This window comes from Cebidichthys violaceus, unplaced genomic scaffold, assembly GCF_023349555.1.
Source record: "Cebidichthys violaceus isolate CVI_PGR_0920_01 unplaced genomic scaffold, fCebVio1.0.p SCAF_6, whole genome shotgun sequence".
Taxonomy (NCBI): Eukaryota; Metazoa; Chordata; class Actinopteri; order Perciformes; family Stichaeidae; genus Cebidichthys; species Cebidichthys violaceus.
In genome coordinates this window covers 13,086,957-13,103,392 of record NW_027176816.1, presented here as the reverse complement: position 1 = coordinate 13,103,392, position 16,436 = coordinate 13,086,957, and the positions used below count along the sequence as shown (strand labels likewise).

Here is a 16,436-nt window from a genome sequence, read left to right as displayed (position 1 = left end):
GTAATAATTCCTTGTGAGAATGCCTCTGCTTGTAAGCTTCTGGATATGAGTGTGCTGCAGACTGAGGAGTGAACCGTACAGATGAGAGTATCAGCCATCAGCAGGGAAGAGTAGATGGAAGGCCACAATAGCAGTATTAAAGTGATGTTATGGACATATTTTGCAAATATTTTCAGGAAGAAAACGCTCCCCTTTCGTGTTTGTATTGCATTGAAGATGCATAAGCAACAAAACAATCCACTTCTATTTAATTCCACGGCAATGTTTGTTCAATCAATAAAGAGAAATGCAGCAAAGCATTAAGCACGTCTACCTGAGGTTGTTTTTTTTCTGAGCCGGATAGTTAAAATCAAACCAAACCTTGAATTCAGGAGTTGTTGTGTTTATTACGGGGAGCACGTGAAGGCAGCATTTGTAGTGACGTAATGCATGGGCGTGTTGTCATGGCTGTGTGCTGCAAAACCTTCCAATATAACACTTATTTGTCCGAAAACAAGCCCTCTCAGCGTTGGTGGTGGACAGCGACATGGAATTATACTTGACCTCAAATTAAACATTGTTGACAAAGGCCCGGTAAGTAGCTAGAAGTTGTTTTTATACCAATAAACGATGGCCAAACATGAGCTAGCTAGCTAACTCATGTTTGGCGTCAACGTTAGACAAGCTAGTAACGATAGTACGCATAATCCCACCGTCCTCACATTGCCATGTTATTGTTACCCCGAGTATCGTTATATGTTACAACATATTGCTCTATAATGAAACATTTTCAGTGCTTCACTTCTTTGAATATATGAAACGTGTCCAGATAATTTGCCTGTCAAAAATACATCGAATCAGAAGCTGCTTGAGCTGAGTTTCAGCGATGCCTGTTAATTTTAGAAACTGACACCTGAGCTGTGAGAAGAAATGCTGCTGGAGATATGTCTGTTTGCGCTTTAAACCCATGCGTTTCGTCAACAATTGTTTTCAAATCTGCCCTCTTTGAGTGCCCCTTAAAGTAACCAGAGTAATAACAAACGGACACATTTTGCACGACGTTTGGTTTGACGTCTGTTTAGAGAACGGACAGTGTCTCTGGGTTTTGAGTTGACTAGTAAGCTAACTAGCTGACTAGTGGGGTGTCATGGTTGGTTTACTGTACCTGTCAAGTTGTCAGTCTGTACTTTTATATTGTGTCACATGGTAGGAACAGTTGTTCCTACCACTTGGTTTAAGCTAAGAGCAGAGGTATAAGTAGCACACTTTCCAAATCAATTAAATCAACCATATGAGCAAGCACTGTCTATTGGCAACCTGCTGAACTGATGTGTTATGTTATTAAATTAATGTTAGGACTATGACAGTATGTAGCTGTTACACAAGACCTAACCCTTTACTGCTTTCATCTTTCTGGTCATTTGGTAGTGATGAAGCTGCAGCGGACATAGTAAGCATTGCTCTTAGCCACACCTACTTGATAGCAAAGTTTCAGTCATCTGTTGTTTCTTTGTCCTGTTGTCCCTGTTTGGCTCCCCCAAAAACCAAATCACAATAATCAAGCGTGGAGCGCATCACAGACATTGCTAGAAACACAAGTAGTGATCAGTGGATTATAATTGAGAAGAAATGGAGAAAATATTGGGTGGGAATTGTCAAGGTAAGAGTTTTAAACACTTTGGCTAACTTTTGGATAGATCTTATCACTGTGTTCATCTCTCTGTTGGTATTTTTTTTTAAAAGGTGCATTGTGCCAAACCAGCATTCAGTGGTATGGGGCCTGTTTTTTGTCTGTGTGTATTTTAGTACTTGGTCTCTGAATAGATCTTTTCCCATACATTCTTGGTATGCATTTGTCTCTGCACATGTTTTGTTTCAGCAGTTTAAGACTGAAAGGCAGATAACTTTTACTGAATTCTTCCAGACTCTGTGTATAGGGCATACTTTAGATATTTTTAACAGAATTAATGAACAGCACAACTGGTGCATAAAGGTGCAGGTTAAATGAAATGTATTTATGAAAAAAAAGAAAAAGCCATTCCTGGCTGACAGAGTGGCATTGTATTCCTGTGGTCACCACAATAGAGTGACAGTTTTCACAGTAACCAGTAAGCTTAGCCGCCGACCAAAACCACTATTTATTCACTGAGGTTGCAGAAAGCAGAATTTGTGTCAATTAGCCACCGGCTTTAAATTTGATCATTTTGTTCAGTTGTACCGCTTTCCAGTGGAATGAAGTTCTTCTTTGGGGAGAGAACGTCTGAAACTGTTTCAAGATTGTTGTCTTGACGCACTTGTGTGAAAGAAAACATTCAGGTGCATAATCTAGTGTGCACATTATTCATTCTGTCTTTTATATGTTCTTCTGTCTAGTATTTATTGTCTGGATATGCATGCTTTTGTAATATAATAATAATAATAATTAGTAAATCACACCCTCATGTCCATTCTATCGCTAATGGATGACACTGTGTTTATGGTTTTGATTTTGATTTCCAGAAAAGGCACCATATTACAATAAAAAATATTGATGTCACATAATTCAAATTCAATTTACCCTGTGACAGAATATCTGTATCAGCCACCCTGACCCTGAGGTTCGCTTAGTTGACTCAAATTGTGGGATTCAAGGATTTAAGGATAAATAGTTGTCATTATGCAACACAGGCTTTCACAACTAAATGCAGCTGTATCCCATTTACTACACAAGGAAAACATGGCAAAACAATAACAGCAGTGCGTTCTTGTAGTGCATTTTTTTTTATTTGCATCAGGAGGAATGTAAAGCAGTACCAAATTAATTCTATGGGCAGACAACATGGCATCTCAACATCAAAAACTGGTCATCAGGGAACGTTCATCAACACTGAATCGACACAGTCCTGCGCTCGGTCCTGTGGTCCACCTGGCAAGTGCTAACCTGACTCGCCAGATGGTTTGTTACACAGAACCATCTGAGAAAGCCGTCACTTTCAAAAAGTACTTTGCAGGGGATTTGATGAACCATCTGTCAATCAAACTCTTGTCGAAGCGAGTCGGGAGAAGAGCGAAAATCTCTCCTTTCAATGAAGAAATATTCTCCGGTTCTGATACAACGGATGCTATTGCAGCGCCTACGCTAACTAAACCACACCCGTAGCTAATTAAACCACATCGGTAGCTGCCAGTAGCTCCTCACAGGATGCTGTTTGGTCCGTGTTCTGGTTTAACGAACACATAACTTGCTTATGGATTTTTTTTGTGATATGTGATTTCTTAAATCGCAAAAATTCAGCTGTTGTTTAAGGTCAAGTGCAGCTTGATCTGGGATGACACGATGGAGCAAGTAGCCTGAAGTCCATCTATCTTGGTTTGCTGTGACCGGACATTAGCCTGGAGTGGGCTGGGTAGTGGAGTAACCTTTGGTCCCAGCTGCCCTCCTCCTGGGGTGGTCGACTCCGCTTTCGGTGGCGTTTAGGCCGGCTGGTCCAGCTCGGAAGATGCCGTGGGTGGTGATTGTCTCACGGTCTGCTGCACTTTTTCCGATCCCCACGCTTCCCTCTTCGACGTTGATGTGTGTATCCCTGTCATGTGCCATACGTGCTCCAGTAAGAGAGACTGCAGCTTGTTTATCGTTTACTTACCAGGATCGTCCCAGCTGGACTGCGGAAGATTCAAACCAACAGCCCTCTGGCCATAAGCCAGTCCTGTAACAGTTACAAAGATGACAGTAGAGAGTCAGCACCTCTAGAGTCATCCAGTTTGATCTCCCTGAGACTGTTTGGTGGCCGTGTGTTAGAGGATAGGATCTCGTAGGAATACCTAGCGTTGAAGCGGCAGGTCCAGGTTAGATTAATGTTATAAGGGAGGAATAGGGTGACATGCAGTCATGGCATTCACAAGGCAGAGGTGATAGCCTGAGCAGTAATGATGGCTTGCAGTCCCAAACATGTTTCCTGTCCCCTGGACTCTTTTGTAATTTACTAGAGGTTCCAAGAATACCAGAATGATTGGCTGATCAGACACACCCCGCAGCTATATATCCCAGCGTCTAAGCTCTGTGTGTTTCCCAGGATGCCACCAACATTTCAGCAGTGTTTCCAGTCTGAGTCTGTGTGTGTGTGTGTGTGTGTGTGTGTGTGTGTGTGTGTGTGTGTCACCGTCTATTCGAAGAGGAGCTGTATGAAAGAATGAATGCCCCCTTTTGTGTGATGTGGACCGACAAGCCTATTACACAGACAGCAGCAACTTTGTTTAAAAGATGGGAGAGTGGTGTAATAAACTTCATTGTAAGCCTGTGTCTTGACCGCTTCCTAAGCCCCCGTTCATTCATTGGCTGCTCATGTCCTGGCAATAGCAGCTGTACTGTGTGTGTGTGTGAGTGTGTGTGAGAGTGTGTGTGTGTTTGCGCGCGCAACAGAATGCTGTTTTTGGCTGGTTCTTGGAGCCATATTGTCGAGGTCTCCCACTGCTGTGGACATATTAAAGAGTATTGTTCAAGGCTAGGAGACCAGGGGGGAAACATGCGCAATCTCTCTCACACACACACACACACACACACACACACACCCCTACACACACCCCTCTTTCCTGTGTGAGCCTACAGGAGACTCTGGGCTGGTATTGCCAGCTCCCCAGCAGCAGTTGCACAAGCCAGTTTGCGACTAAAAATGAGGATCGTGGCAGGTGCCCATTCATCAAAATCTCCTTCAGCCCCACCCCTTTTCTTTTCCCTGAGCACACACACACACACATAAAAAAAACAACAACACACAGACCCTCCCCCCCGAAACATATCGCCCCTCCCCCCTCCCCTCTGTCCAGCAAATGCTGTCCCCACACGCCATGAAAGAGAGGGCTGCACATCCTTGTGTGGAGCTTGATGCGCATGTGTTTGTACATACTGAATCAGTAAACACAGTGTGTCGGCTTCACATGCGTGTCACCGGCGCTCGCGTCCTTTGTGTCGGAATATAGCATCAGAGGAGTCCTACGCCCAAAGCCCACTGGTCTGTTTTTTATTGCGATAGCAAGGGTACGTCGACCTGAATGCAGTGCTGGTCGGGCAGCCGCTGTCCCTGGCTATCCTCTTCCCTGTCGTCATCGTCGTTGTCGTCGTTGTCGTCATCGTCGTCATCGTCGTCCTCCTCCTCCATCATGGTGGTAATCCTTGCTGACACAACGCACAAAGGACTAAATGCTGGCCGCATCCTCCAGCAGCAGGGCTCTCTCCTCTTCCTCCTCCAACTCTGATGCTTTAGAGCCGGGCTGTACACCTATACGGCCGAACGCTGCTTCTGTAAGACGGGTTACGACTGTGTATCACGTCTCTGGAATACCGGCCTGGATGCCTTCATCCTCCACCCACTGTATCCCCTCTTCCTTCTCCTGGTCCGGTTCATTCAGGGAGCACATCCGAAAAGGACTTCAGCCCCGAGGAGGCGTTTTTTTTCTTCTTTTTTTTAATCTCGCTGCAAACCGGTAGGACCACCGGGTAGCTTTTTTTTCCCTTTCACCATCTGATGCGTAGCAGGAGGTAGGATCTGCTTCCTCTCCTTCTCTATCTCTGTTTATCATACTGTACATCACTATACCAACAGGTAAACCAGCTAAACAGGACATGCTTTACTTATCAAATGATGCAGTTTCTGTCCAGACTATTTGGGTAATGCTAGCACGTCCTTCTTGTAAGATCCATGCGATGATGCTGTTCTTATTTTAAAATATATATTCTTCTCGTCAGTTTGAAAATAGATGAGATTGGCATTCCGGAGATAAGACAGTACAGTCTCATTTGTCTTAAATGATACATGGCTGCTTCTGTTCTCCCTGTCTTAGACTGTCACAGGGGACAAATTAGCTGATTTCACTGTTTCCCTCCCCAGGAAGGTAAAATGATCACGTGCAAAGACAACACAATGATATGTACGTCCATGGCCATGCTACTACAATTGTGTCACATGTCATTGCAATCTGTAGTTAAGCTAGCAGACGTGATAAGCAGGCAGGCATGCAGACATCTGGTTATCACTCTATCACTGTTTACAGACGGGTGACCATCAAAGAGACAAGTATGGGGATTTCAAAGTGGTGCAAGTAGTTTTGAGTTTTAGCTTGTAGATCATTGATTGCCGGTAGCCTAATTACAGCATGGTTAGAGCCCAGGTTAGACTTGCTTGAGTACATTATGTACTTCATACTTAACTATATCACATTGACAATGGCTGATTGGATGATTACGGGATGATTACATTGCTGGTAAGAATGTGTTGCTCGAAAAGATTGAATGATTTGTTTGTTTCGGGTTGAGTGAATACAAATTGGGGTTGAGTGCTTGTAATGCGCATTTAGCAACATGTGACTGAATACTGACTTTTGAAATGACGTTTGACTTGAGGTCTAGGCCTGGACTGATAGAGCACAGCAGTTTGGGTTTACAGTTGTGTAAATTAAGCCCATTTTGCAAGAGACGAGCCTTAGCAAACAAAAGGAATGATCAAAACTTCCTCACAATACTTATTATGTGACACGACAATGCCCCATTATTATTCAAACTAATGTGTTTACCTGAAACACAGTCCTCTTGTAGAATCAGCACTGCTTTTTTGGAAATTATTTCTTTACCTTACGCAGCCAGAATGTGTTTTTTTCCAGATAAGGCATCAGGCTTGTCCAGTTCTTGAACAACATCTGTCAAAAAAACAACAACCAACCAAACCGAGGAGAAAAGAACTGCATGTTCCAAAACAGAGAGCAAAGTTCACAGCAAACCAAATAACTAGGACTGTGCCAGAAAAGGTTCACTCCCCCGTCAGTAGGATGACGACTTCATAGCGCTCAGGATCTCATGGTCCTGCTGGTTGACCCGGGATAATAGCAGAGGGAGGTTTTTGGTGTCCCGGCACACTGGAACCATACAGCTTCCAACATGTTCAAAAGTGGACTGAAGATCATGGGGCGTGAGTATGACAATCCATGATAATTTGATACGACAATCTCGGTACATCAGGTGTTTCTTATGTCCTACTTTGCTGTGGTTGTTGTGAAAGGCTCCAGGGATAAAGTTTGCCGATTAGGAATAAGTCCGCCTTTTGGACAAGTCAACAAAGATTTGAAGATGTCCATTTACTACATTTTGGATTAGCTCCAATAGTTGATTATGTGTTGAATAATTATTTTCCACAGTCAACAGCGCCTGTTTGAGTGAGATTTGTGAAAAGAAAGGTAGGCCGAGCAGAAGCCTGAAATGGAAAATGGAGAGTCTAATTTTAGGCCCGTCGCCCACTCTGAAGAAATCTTTGTAAATGTGTTATTTACTCGCGGCCCTTATTGATTTTCTTGAAAGTCCTCCGGCCACCAGATGTTTCTGACATGAACCAGTTCCAGCAGGCTTTTACTCTGATATTGAGGTTGATGAGGCTAAAGCCATAGAGCTTGTGTGTAGATCGCTCTTTGCTAAGCATTTAGGTCCAGTGGCAGTGATATGAAAAAAAAACAGCACAAGCAAGCAGCCTCTTCTTATGAGACATGAGAGTGAGGATATGAGCCAGGCAGACACACAGCACAAGTAGGCCTTCGCTGTTTCAAATATCTGATGGCGCTGGGTCCGCCAGTAATACTTCTCCTGACTCATTTTCCTTTGGGGAAGCTGCTCAGTGACTTTCATCAGTAGGTCTGCCTGTATGCTGGTTAAGAATAAATAAATGTGCCATATATCTGCATAGTGAAACCATCATCTGTTGGTCGTTGTAGTGACTGGGTGCGGATTTTCAGTTCTTCATTTTTTTGTATTTGTAGCATTCAGTTACTACAAATGGTAAAATACATTACTCTTTTGATTCCTCCTCTTTACTGAAAACACAAACACAATGCTGTCTGCTGATTAAAAAAATCAAAACATGGTGTTTTTTCAATGAATTGCATCATTCCTCAATCCTTTTTTTTTTTTTTTTTTTACAAAAATTTAATATATTAGAAATTCAACTGTCAATTTTATATTGATGTTTTAAAACACCACATGTAGCAGTGAAAACAAACAAATTCCAAGTTGAACCTTCATTAGCGTTAAACACCTACTTTATGGAAACCAATAATATTCCCGAGCAATATTCAAGCATTTGTTTACGGCGTGTGTTTATTTGTGTTTGTGGCCCAATGCCTGGCTGGTTGTTTGTGTGAAGGAGGTCGACTCCCAGATTGGCCCTCAGCAGTGTGTATGACGGAAGCCAGCCCATCTGTTATTGCAGGCAGAGAGCTGTAATCCTGTCTGTCTTTGTCGAATCTTTACGATTTCAACATTTTGATTCTCTTAACTTTCTATAGTTGTTAAACTAGGAGTTTAATTAATAACTAAATCTCTTGCCAAACTGTCTTTAAACTTAAACACCATGTTAGTGGTTTACCCTTATAACGCCGCTAGACTTTTGCTGCTGCTGCAGGTAACATTACACAACACACAAGATATAGAAACACATAAGTAAACACAGAAATGTAAATGCCAAAAAAAATAGAAGCTGGAGTCCTCACTGTTCAAACCAGAAGTGTGTTTGTGCAAACAGCTGGTGAGGTTGCTTCACTTTATTATACGTTGGCGGTCCTTAATTTCAACAAGTGGTAATATCTTTGCTGGTGTGTCTAGTAATCGTTCACTGCTGTTGAGGATGCAGTTTTCTAGCAGTGACCAACTGTCAACACCGAACAATAATGTGCATTGGGATTTAAGAAGATGAGGGTCCTTAAGTGCAGCTTGAAGCGTGTATTCACTCTTATTGTAGAGGCAGAAGATAAAGCTCACACGGTAAGAAATGTTCTCCCTGTCGGTGTTGGATAGGAGCTAGTTGTGTAGATAGAGTCCCCTGAATGCCCTGTGCTGCATCTACTTGTCCAGCCCTGGTCTAAAATGCTAATGGTTAGATATCAGTGTGTTCCGCCTGAATTCTCTCTGGGAACACACAGTGTGGGGGCAGTAGAGTTGGTGACATGGGAGGCGGTGGGTATATGTGTTTTAAATGTAGGTGGTAGGTTAAGTTTTTTTTCGGTCTGTGTTTGCGGAACAGTTCCTCAATCCAGAATGCTAGATAGGGGAACTGCTTCACGGCAAATGTTGACATCACAAAAGATTCTCCTCCCTCGTGTGGTTTAAGTGTGGTGTGTTTTTTTTAGCTCAGTTAGAGATTCGTCATGAGTGCATTCTCGGTTACTGGTTCTTACGTCCATTCACACCCAGAATGCTGGGAGCTGTGAAAAAAAAAGCTCCCGTGTTTTCATGCTGACATGTTTGATGATTGGTTGGGATATTATTTCAATGCATAAAAGAGGCTAAGCTGTCATTTTTTTGACAGAAAATGGAGTGTAAGCAACCTGCTTTCCCTCCTTTGATCCCCTACAACCCATATGTTTTCATGCTTAAGCAGATGCCTTTAATACCAAAATGACATTGTAATCTTGATAAGCGTGCAAATGTAATCTCAGCCATATTACAGACATCTGTCTGCCCTATTATTTTCTTTTCTTTATTTTAACATAAACCCTGTGACTGATCTATCAGGCTATACAACTAAAAACATATGAGGTGAAAATTACCAGATAAATGGAGTTTTTTTTTCACACAAATTTGTAGAGATTTTATAATAATACTTGTTGAATTAATTTATAGATCATTTACTATATTTTTGTTGTCAACAGAAAAAACTTAAATCCCTCCCCCATCCTTGTGATTTAGATCAATGTTGGTTGTAAACAGGGAAATGGCGGATTAACACCACCATCTGCTAAGGAAGTCCCTGTCACATCCAACATCATAGCACTGCTTTTTGTGCAGTCTAAGCCTCTGTCTGCCATGTGTCTTTGCACGTAAACTGTTCAAAAAAAAATAAATACAATATCAAGAAACATTAAAGCTGCAAGCAGCATTGATCGGGCCCTCGCAACTTCACGCACGTTGAGGGTACTGGCAGGACTCTGGTTGACGCGGCCATGCATTTCTGTGACCATCATACATTGCGTGCACGAGTTAAACAGTATTTCCTGCCTCAACCAGCAGCGTAGCAAGATCATGTTGCCAGGTCTTAAGCCTCAAATGTTTTGAGTGTACCTCCGATACAATCATAAATGTAAGCCTGTTAAGATCATTAAGAAAATTAATGTGTGAATGTGTTTCAGTGTTTATAAAATAACAGACCGTCAGTTTACTGGGATGGGGTTCAACTCCCTGCAGTGTCCTGCTGATTGTATTTGAACTTACATGAAAGTTAACAGAACAGTATTGTCATTTGCTTTTACTTGAACACTTTAATTTAACACTGTTTTCATTTTAAGCTCTTCTATAACTTTAGATTGTAGTGTGAAGCATTCATTGTAACATTTAACGTGATTTTCATGTAGAAGCTCTGGACAGATCATTTATACTAATGCCCACTGACATGGTTTGAGAACCACTGTTGTCTAACTTTTGCTCTCCATGCATCTTAGTTTGCACATATTTAGATCAGAGAAGTCTTTTTCTCATGGTGTGCACACGAACCCTTTAAATAAATTCAGTGTTTGGGCTGCTGTAATTAAAGAATCCTGCTTGCTTCTGTGGTTGCCAGTAGGTGGTGCTATGACTATGAGTTAATATTGGCATGCAAAAGTCCTAAAATCATGACGGTAATCAAGCATGTCAAGTTTGGGACAGTTTTGTCAAAGTACAGTTGAGTTACAACAGCTTGGTGGATGATGGCGAACCATGTAAAATGGCTGCTACACCAAGTCCATGTTGTTTGATGAAACCTCAAGCTTTTAGTAACTTTTAATCGCTACGGTCTTTAGATTGTTCTGACCAAATTCTAAGTTGATCGGATTAATTCCCTAGGAGGAGTTTGTAGTACAGCACATGGAAATGGAAAAAAACAGGAGAAATTCATACAAAATTCAAAATGGCTGACTTCCGGTTGGGTTTAGAGCATGAACCCCTAAGACTTTTTGTTAAGTCTACATGTGATACATCTGCTTACCAAATTTTATACAGCTAGGTGAAACGTACTGCGAGGGCTGCATCGTCAAAAAATTGTAGGGGGCGCTATCGAGCCAACTTGCCACTCTGAAGCATTAAAATCACATCAGGTAACTACATTCAGGATTTTAAATGTGTTTGACAAGTTTGGTTACGTTTTGAGCATTTTTAGCCCCTCAAAAACACTTTTGTTTTTCATGGCGAAGAATGCATCGCCACGGCAACGGCCTTTCACGAAACAACAACCTTTGAGTAACTTTTCATCACAAAGATCTTTAGATTGTACTGACCAAATTTGAAGTCGATCTGATTAATTCCCTAGGAGGAGTTCGTTAAAGTAGAGCCCCTGGAAATGTCTAAAACGACACTAGAAATTCATACAAATTTCAAAATGGCTGACTTCCGGTTGGGTTTAGGGCATGGCCCCAAGAGACTTTTATTTAAGTCCACATGTGATACATGTGCCTACCAAATTTTGTTAATCTATGTGAAACGTACTGCGAGGGCTGCTTCGTCGAAATTTTGTAGGGGTCGCTATTGAGCCGATTTAACACTCTGATTGAATAAAATCATATTATAGAACTACATTTTGGCCTTGTGATCTGTGTGTCAAGTTTGCTTGTGTTTCGAGCTTTTTTAACCTCTCCAAATGACCATCGTTTTTCACGGCGAAGACTGCGTTACCACGGCAACGGCGTTCGACGAAACATCAAAAGCTTAGAGAACTGGCATTATGAACTTCTTACATTTGTGTGGAACAAATTTGATGTTGATCTGATTTTCCAACTAAGAGAAACAAGCCAAAGTATAAAGACTTTAACTTACTGTTGCCAGTAGGTGGCGCTATGACTATGATTCAAAATTGGCTTGCAGATGTCTTCAGGCCTGGAGTTTAATCAAACATGTGAAATCTGGTAAAGATCTGATGATGCGGAGTCGAGTTACATCAGTTTATTCGTTCATGGCGAAGGATCGAAATTCGCAGAGCCGCCACGTCGCCATGCTTCGACAACTTCCTACAATTTTCACAATGAAGCATTATCAAGGTCTTAAGGCTTTTGTGACAAAATTTGAGAGGGATCCGATTAATCTGTGAGCAGTAGGGTGTCAAAGTACACAACCTATGACTTCCTGTTGCCACTAGGTGGCGCTATTACTATGATTCAAAATGGTCATATACATGTGTTCAGGGTCAGGATGTTATGACATCTGAGAAATTTGGAGCAGATTAGGCAATGTACAGCCGAGTTACAACAACTTCCTGTTTCATGGCGAATGGTGTTTTTTTGCCGCCACGCCACGGACACATAGTTCGATAACTTTTTGATCTTTGAGTATCGTTTCACTGCCAAGGTCTCAAGAGCATACTGACCAAATCTGAAGGCAATCGGGTTTAATCTCTAGGAGGATTTTGTTAAAGTACGGCGCCTTGAAACGGTCCAAAAACGTCATACAATTCAAAATGGCCGACTTCCTGTTTGGTTTAGGATATACCTCCTTTTGACTTTTTTGTGCGTCCCATCACGTTCCACATACCTACCAAATTTCATACAGCTAGGTGAAACCCAAAGTTGGGGCTACTCTGTAGGGGGCGCTATCGAGCCAAAATGTCATGCCGCAGCTGGACACCCCAATAATACTGGAATTTTCACCACGATTGAATTTTGTGCCAAATTTCAAAAGATTCCCAGTATCCCAAGCACTTCCTTTTTGCGATGAAACTGGTACGATAATAATAATAATAATAATAATAATAATAATAATAAAAAACATTAGAATAACAATAGGTCCTCCGCTCCGACTACGTTGGTGCTCGGGCCCTAATTAAAGCTGCAAGCAGCATTGATCGGGCCCTCGCAACGTCACACACGTCGAGGGTACTGGCAGGACTCTGGTTGATGCGGCAATGCATTTCTGTGACCATCATACACTGCATGCACAAGTTAGATGATATTTCCTGCGTCGACCAGCAGCATAGCAAGACCATGTTGCCACGTCTTAAGCCTCAAATGTTTTGAGTGTACCTCCGATACAATCATAAATGTAAGCCTGTTAAGATCATTAAGAAAATGAACGTGTGAATGTGCTTCAGTATTTGTAACATAACAGACTGTCAGGTTACTGGGATGGAGTTTAACTCCCTGCAGTGTTCTACTGATTGTATTTGGACTTACATGAAAGTTAACAGAACAGCAGTGTCATTTGTTTTTACTTGAACACTTTAATTTGACACTGTTTTCATTTTAAGCTCTTCTGTAACTTTAGATTGTAGTGTGAAGCATTCATTGTAACATTTAACCTGATTCTCATGTACAAGCTCTAGACAGATCATTTATACTAATGCCCACTGACATGGTTTGAAAAACACTGTTGATTAACTTTTGTTCTCCAAGCATCTTAGTTTGCACATATTTAGATCAGAGAAGTCTTTTTCTCATGGTGTGCCCACAAACCCTGTTTGGGCCGCTGTTATTATAGAATTCTGTTTACGTCCGTGGTTGCCAGTAGGTGGCGCTATGACTATGAGTTAATATTGGCATGCAGAAGACCTAAAATCACGACAGCAATCAAGCATGTCAAGTTTGGGGCAGTTTTGACAAAGTAAGGTTGAGTTACAAAAGCTTGATGGATGATGGCGAATCATGTAAAATTGCCGCGACACCAAGTCCATGTTATCCGATGAAACATCAAGCTTTTAGTAACTTTTAATCGTTAAGGTCTTTAGGTTGTTCTGACCAAATTCTAAGCTGATCGGATTATTTCCCTAGGAGGAGTTCGTAGTGCAGCACCTGGAAAAGGAAATAAAACCACAAGAAATTCATACAAAATTCAAATTGGCTGACTTCCGATTGGGTTTAGAGCATGGACCCCTAAGACTTTTTTTAAGTTTACATGTGATACACCTGCTTACTTAATTTCATAAATCTAGGTGAAACGTACTGCGAGGGCTGCATTGTCGAAATATTGTAGGGGGCGCTATCGAGCCGAGTTGCCACTCTGAAGCATTACAATCACATCAGATAACTACATTCAGGATTTTAAATGTGTGTGACAAGTTTGATTTTGTTTTGAGTATTTTTAGCCCCTCAAAAACACCTTTGTTTTTCATGGCGAGGAATGCATCGCCACGGCAACGGCATTTCACGAAACAACAAGCTTTGAGTAACTTTTAATCACAAAGGTCTTTAGATTGTTCAGACCAAATTCTAAGTTGATCTGATTAGTTCCCTGGGAGGAGTTCGTTAAAGTAGAGCGCCTGGAAATTGAAAAAACGACACTAGAAATTCAGACTAAATTCAAAATGGCTGACTTCCGGTTGGGTTTAGGGCATGGCCCCAAGAGACTTTTATTTAAGTCCACATGTGATACATGTGCCTACCAAATTTTGTTAATCTATGTGAAACGTATTGCGAGGGCTGCTTCGTCGAAATTTTGTCGGGGGCGCTATTGAGCCGATTTAACACTCTGATTGAATAACATCATATTATAGAACTACATTTTGGCCTTGTGATCTGTGTGTCAAGTTTGCTTGTGTTTCGAGCTTTTTTAACCTCTCCAAATGACCATCGTTTTTCACGGCGAAGACTGCGTTACCACGGCAACGGCGTTCGACGAAACATCAAAAGCTTGGAGAACTGGCATTATGAACTTCTTACATTTGTGTGGAACAAATTTGATGTTGATCTGATTTTCCAACTAAGAGAAACAAGCCAAAGTATAAAGACTTTAACTTACTGTTGCCAGTAGGTGGCGCTATGACTATGATTCAAAATTGGCTTGCAGATGTCTTCAGGCCTGGAGTTTAATCAAACATGTGAAATCTGGTAAAGATCTGATGATGCGGAGTCGAGTTACATCAGTTTATTCGTTTATGGCGAAGGATTGAAGTTCGCCGAGCCGCCACGTCGCCGCCCTTCGACAGCTTCTTACAATCTTCACAATAAAGCATTATCAACATCTTAAGGCTTTTCTGACAAAACTTTAGAGGGATCGGAATAATCTGTGAGGAGCAGGATGTCAAAGTACAAAACGTACAACTTCCAGTTGCCACTAGGTGGCGCTATTACTATGATTCTAAATTGTCATATACATGTGTTCAAGGTCAGGATGTTATGACATCTGAGAGATTTGGAGCAGATTAGGCAATGTACAGCCGAGTTACAACAACTTCCTGTTTCATGGCGAATGGTGTTTTTTTGCCGCCACGCCACGGACACATAGTTCCATAACTTTTTGATCTTTGAGTATCGTTTCACTGCCAAGGTCTCAAGAGCATACTGACCAAATCTGAAGGCAATCGGGTTTAATCTCTAGGAGGAGTTCGTTAAAGTACGGTGCCTTGAAACGATCCAAAAACGTCATAAAATTCAAAATGGCCGACTTCCTGTTTGGTTTAGGATATACCTCCTTTTGACTTTTCTGTACGTCCCATCACGTTTCACATACCTACCAAATTTCATACAGCTAGGTGAAACCCAAAGTTGGGGCTACTCTGTAGGGGGCACTATCGAGCCAAAATGTCATGCCGCAGCTGGACACCCGAATAATACTGGAATTTTCACCACGATTGAATTTTGTGCCAAATTTCAAAAGATTCCCAGTATCTCAAGCACCTCCTTTTTGCGATGAAACTGGTACGATAATAATAATAATAAAAAACATTAGAATAACAATAGGTCCTCCGCTCCGACTACGTCGGTGCTCGGGTCCTAATAAAAAACGTTAGAATAACAATAGGTCCTCCGCTCCGACTACGTCGGTGCTCGGGCCCTAATAATGTTGCGAAGCTCAAGCGTATCGATATTTTCACACTAATGGTAATGCCCATTAGCAGCTTCTTAATCTTTCTAGAAAGTGGACATCGTTGTGGATGTTTGTGGATGTGAACTGTCTTTTACAGTGAAAAGTGACAACAATTAGGATACGTGCTTCACTTCCTTGAGGGACTGTGCATATGTCAGATCTCCTCAGCAGACTTTCATCTTCTCTTTAAAAATCTCTTTTAGGAAAGAAGCATAAACACAGGCAGATAATCCCAATGGGATAGCTGTAGCTGTTGTGTAGTACATGTGGACAAATTATATGCACTGTCCTTCAGTTTTACAAGCCTGCAGTTTTCCTTTTTCTGCAATCTCACAAACATTTCATTGTGGACACAGAAATAGCACTGCAGTATCAACAAGGAATGCTTTATATATTTGTCTTGTTAATGCTTCTAATGTGGAAGATGGAACACTGAGTCGGTGTATAAAAAGAATATTTTCAACCACATGTGATTAGTGGACGTGATTGGATGTCGCTGATGGTCGTGCTCCTCAGCAAAAGTTCCTTTCTGTATCGCTGACTCAAGCTGCCACATGAATTTGGCTTCCTTCCTGTGTTAGTTTCTAGCACCCAGCGGCATTCATGAAAACACTGAAGTCATCAGTCACGGGTGTGAATGTGAAGGCGTTCTTGTACGTCTGTCTGACAAGATTTTGACTAT

At 41.7% G+C, this 16,436-nt stretch overlaps 1 protein-coding gene across 2 annotated transcripts in view; it reads left to right on the top strand.

Annotated features, from left to right (window-relative positions):
- The first annotated feature begins 438 nt into the window (after positions 1-438).
- mib2 (MIB E3 ubiquitin protein ligase 2) overlaps positions 439-16,436 on the top strand; it is a 61,163-nt gene continuing 45,165 nt past the window's right edge. The window contains exon 1 of one of the 2 annotated variants that reach the window (XM_068733594.1): positions 439-573. Coding sequence is in view for 1 of the 2 variants with exons in the window: in XM_068733593.1 (XP_068589694.1) it covers positions 6,887-6,917 (31 nt within the window). In the remaining variant the exon portion in view is untranslated. Of the gene's footprint in view, positions 574-6,505; positions 6,918-16,436 lie in introns of those variants that run through there. The other variant, XM_068733593.1, reaches the window with a different exon arrangement.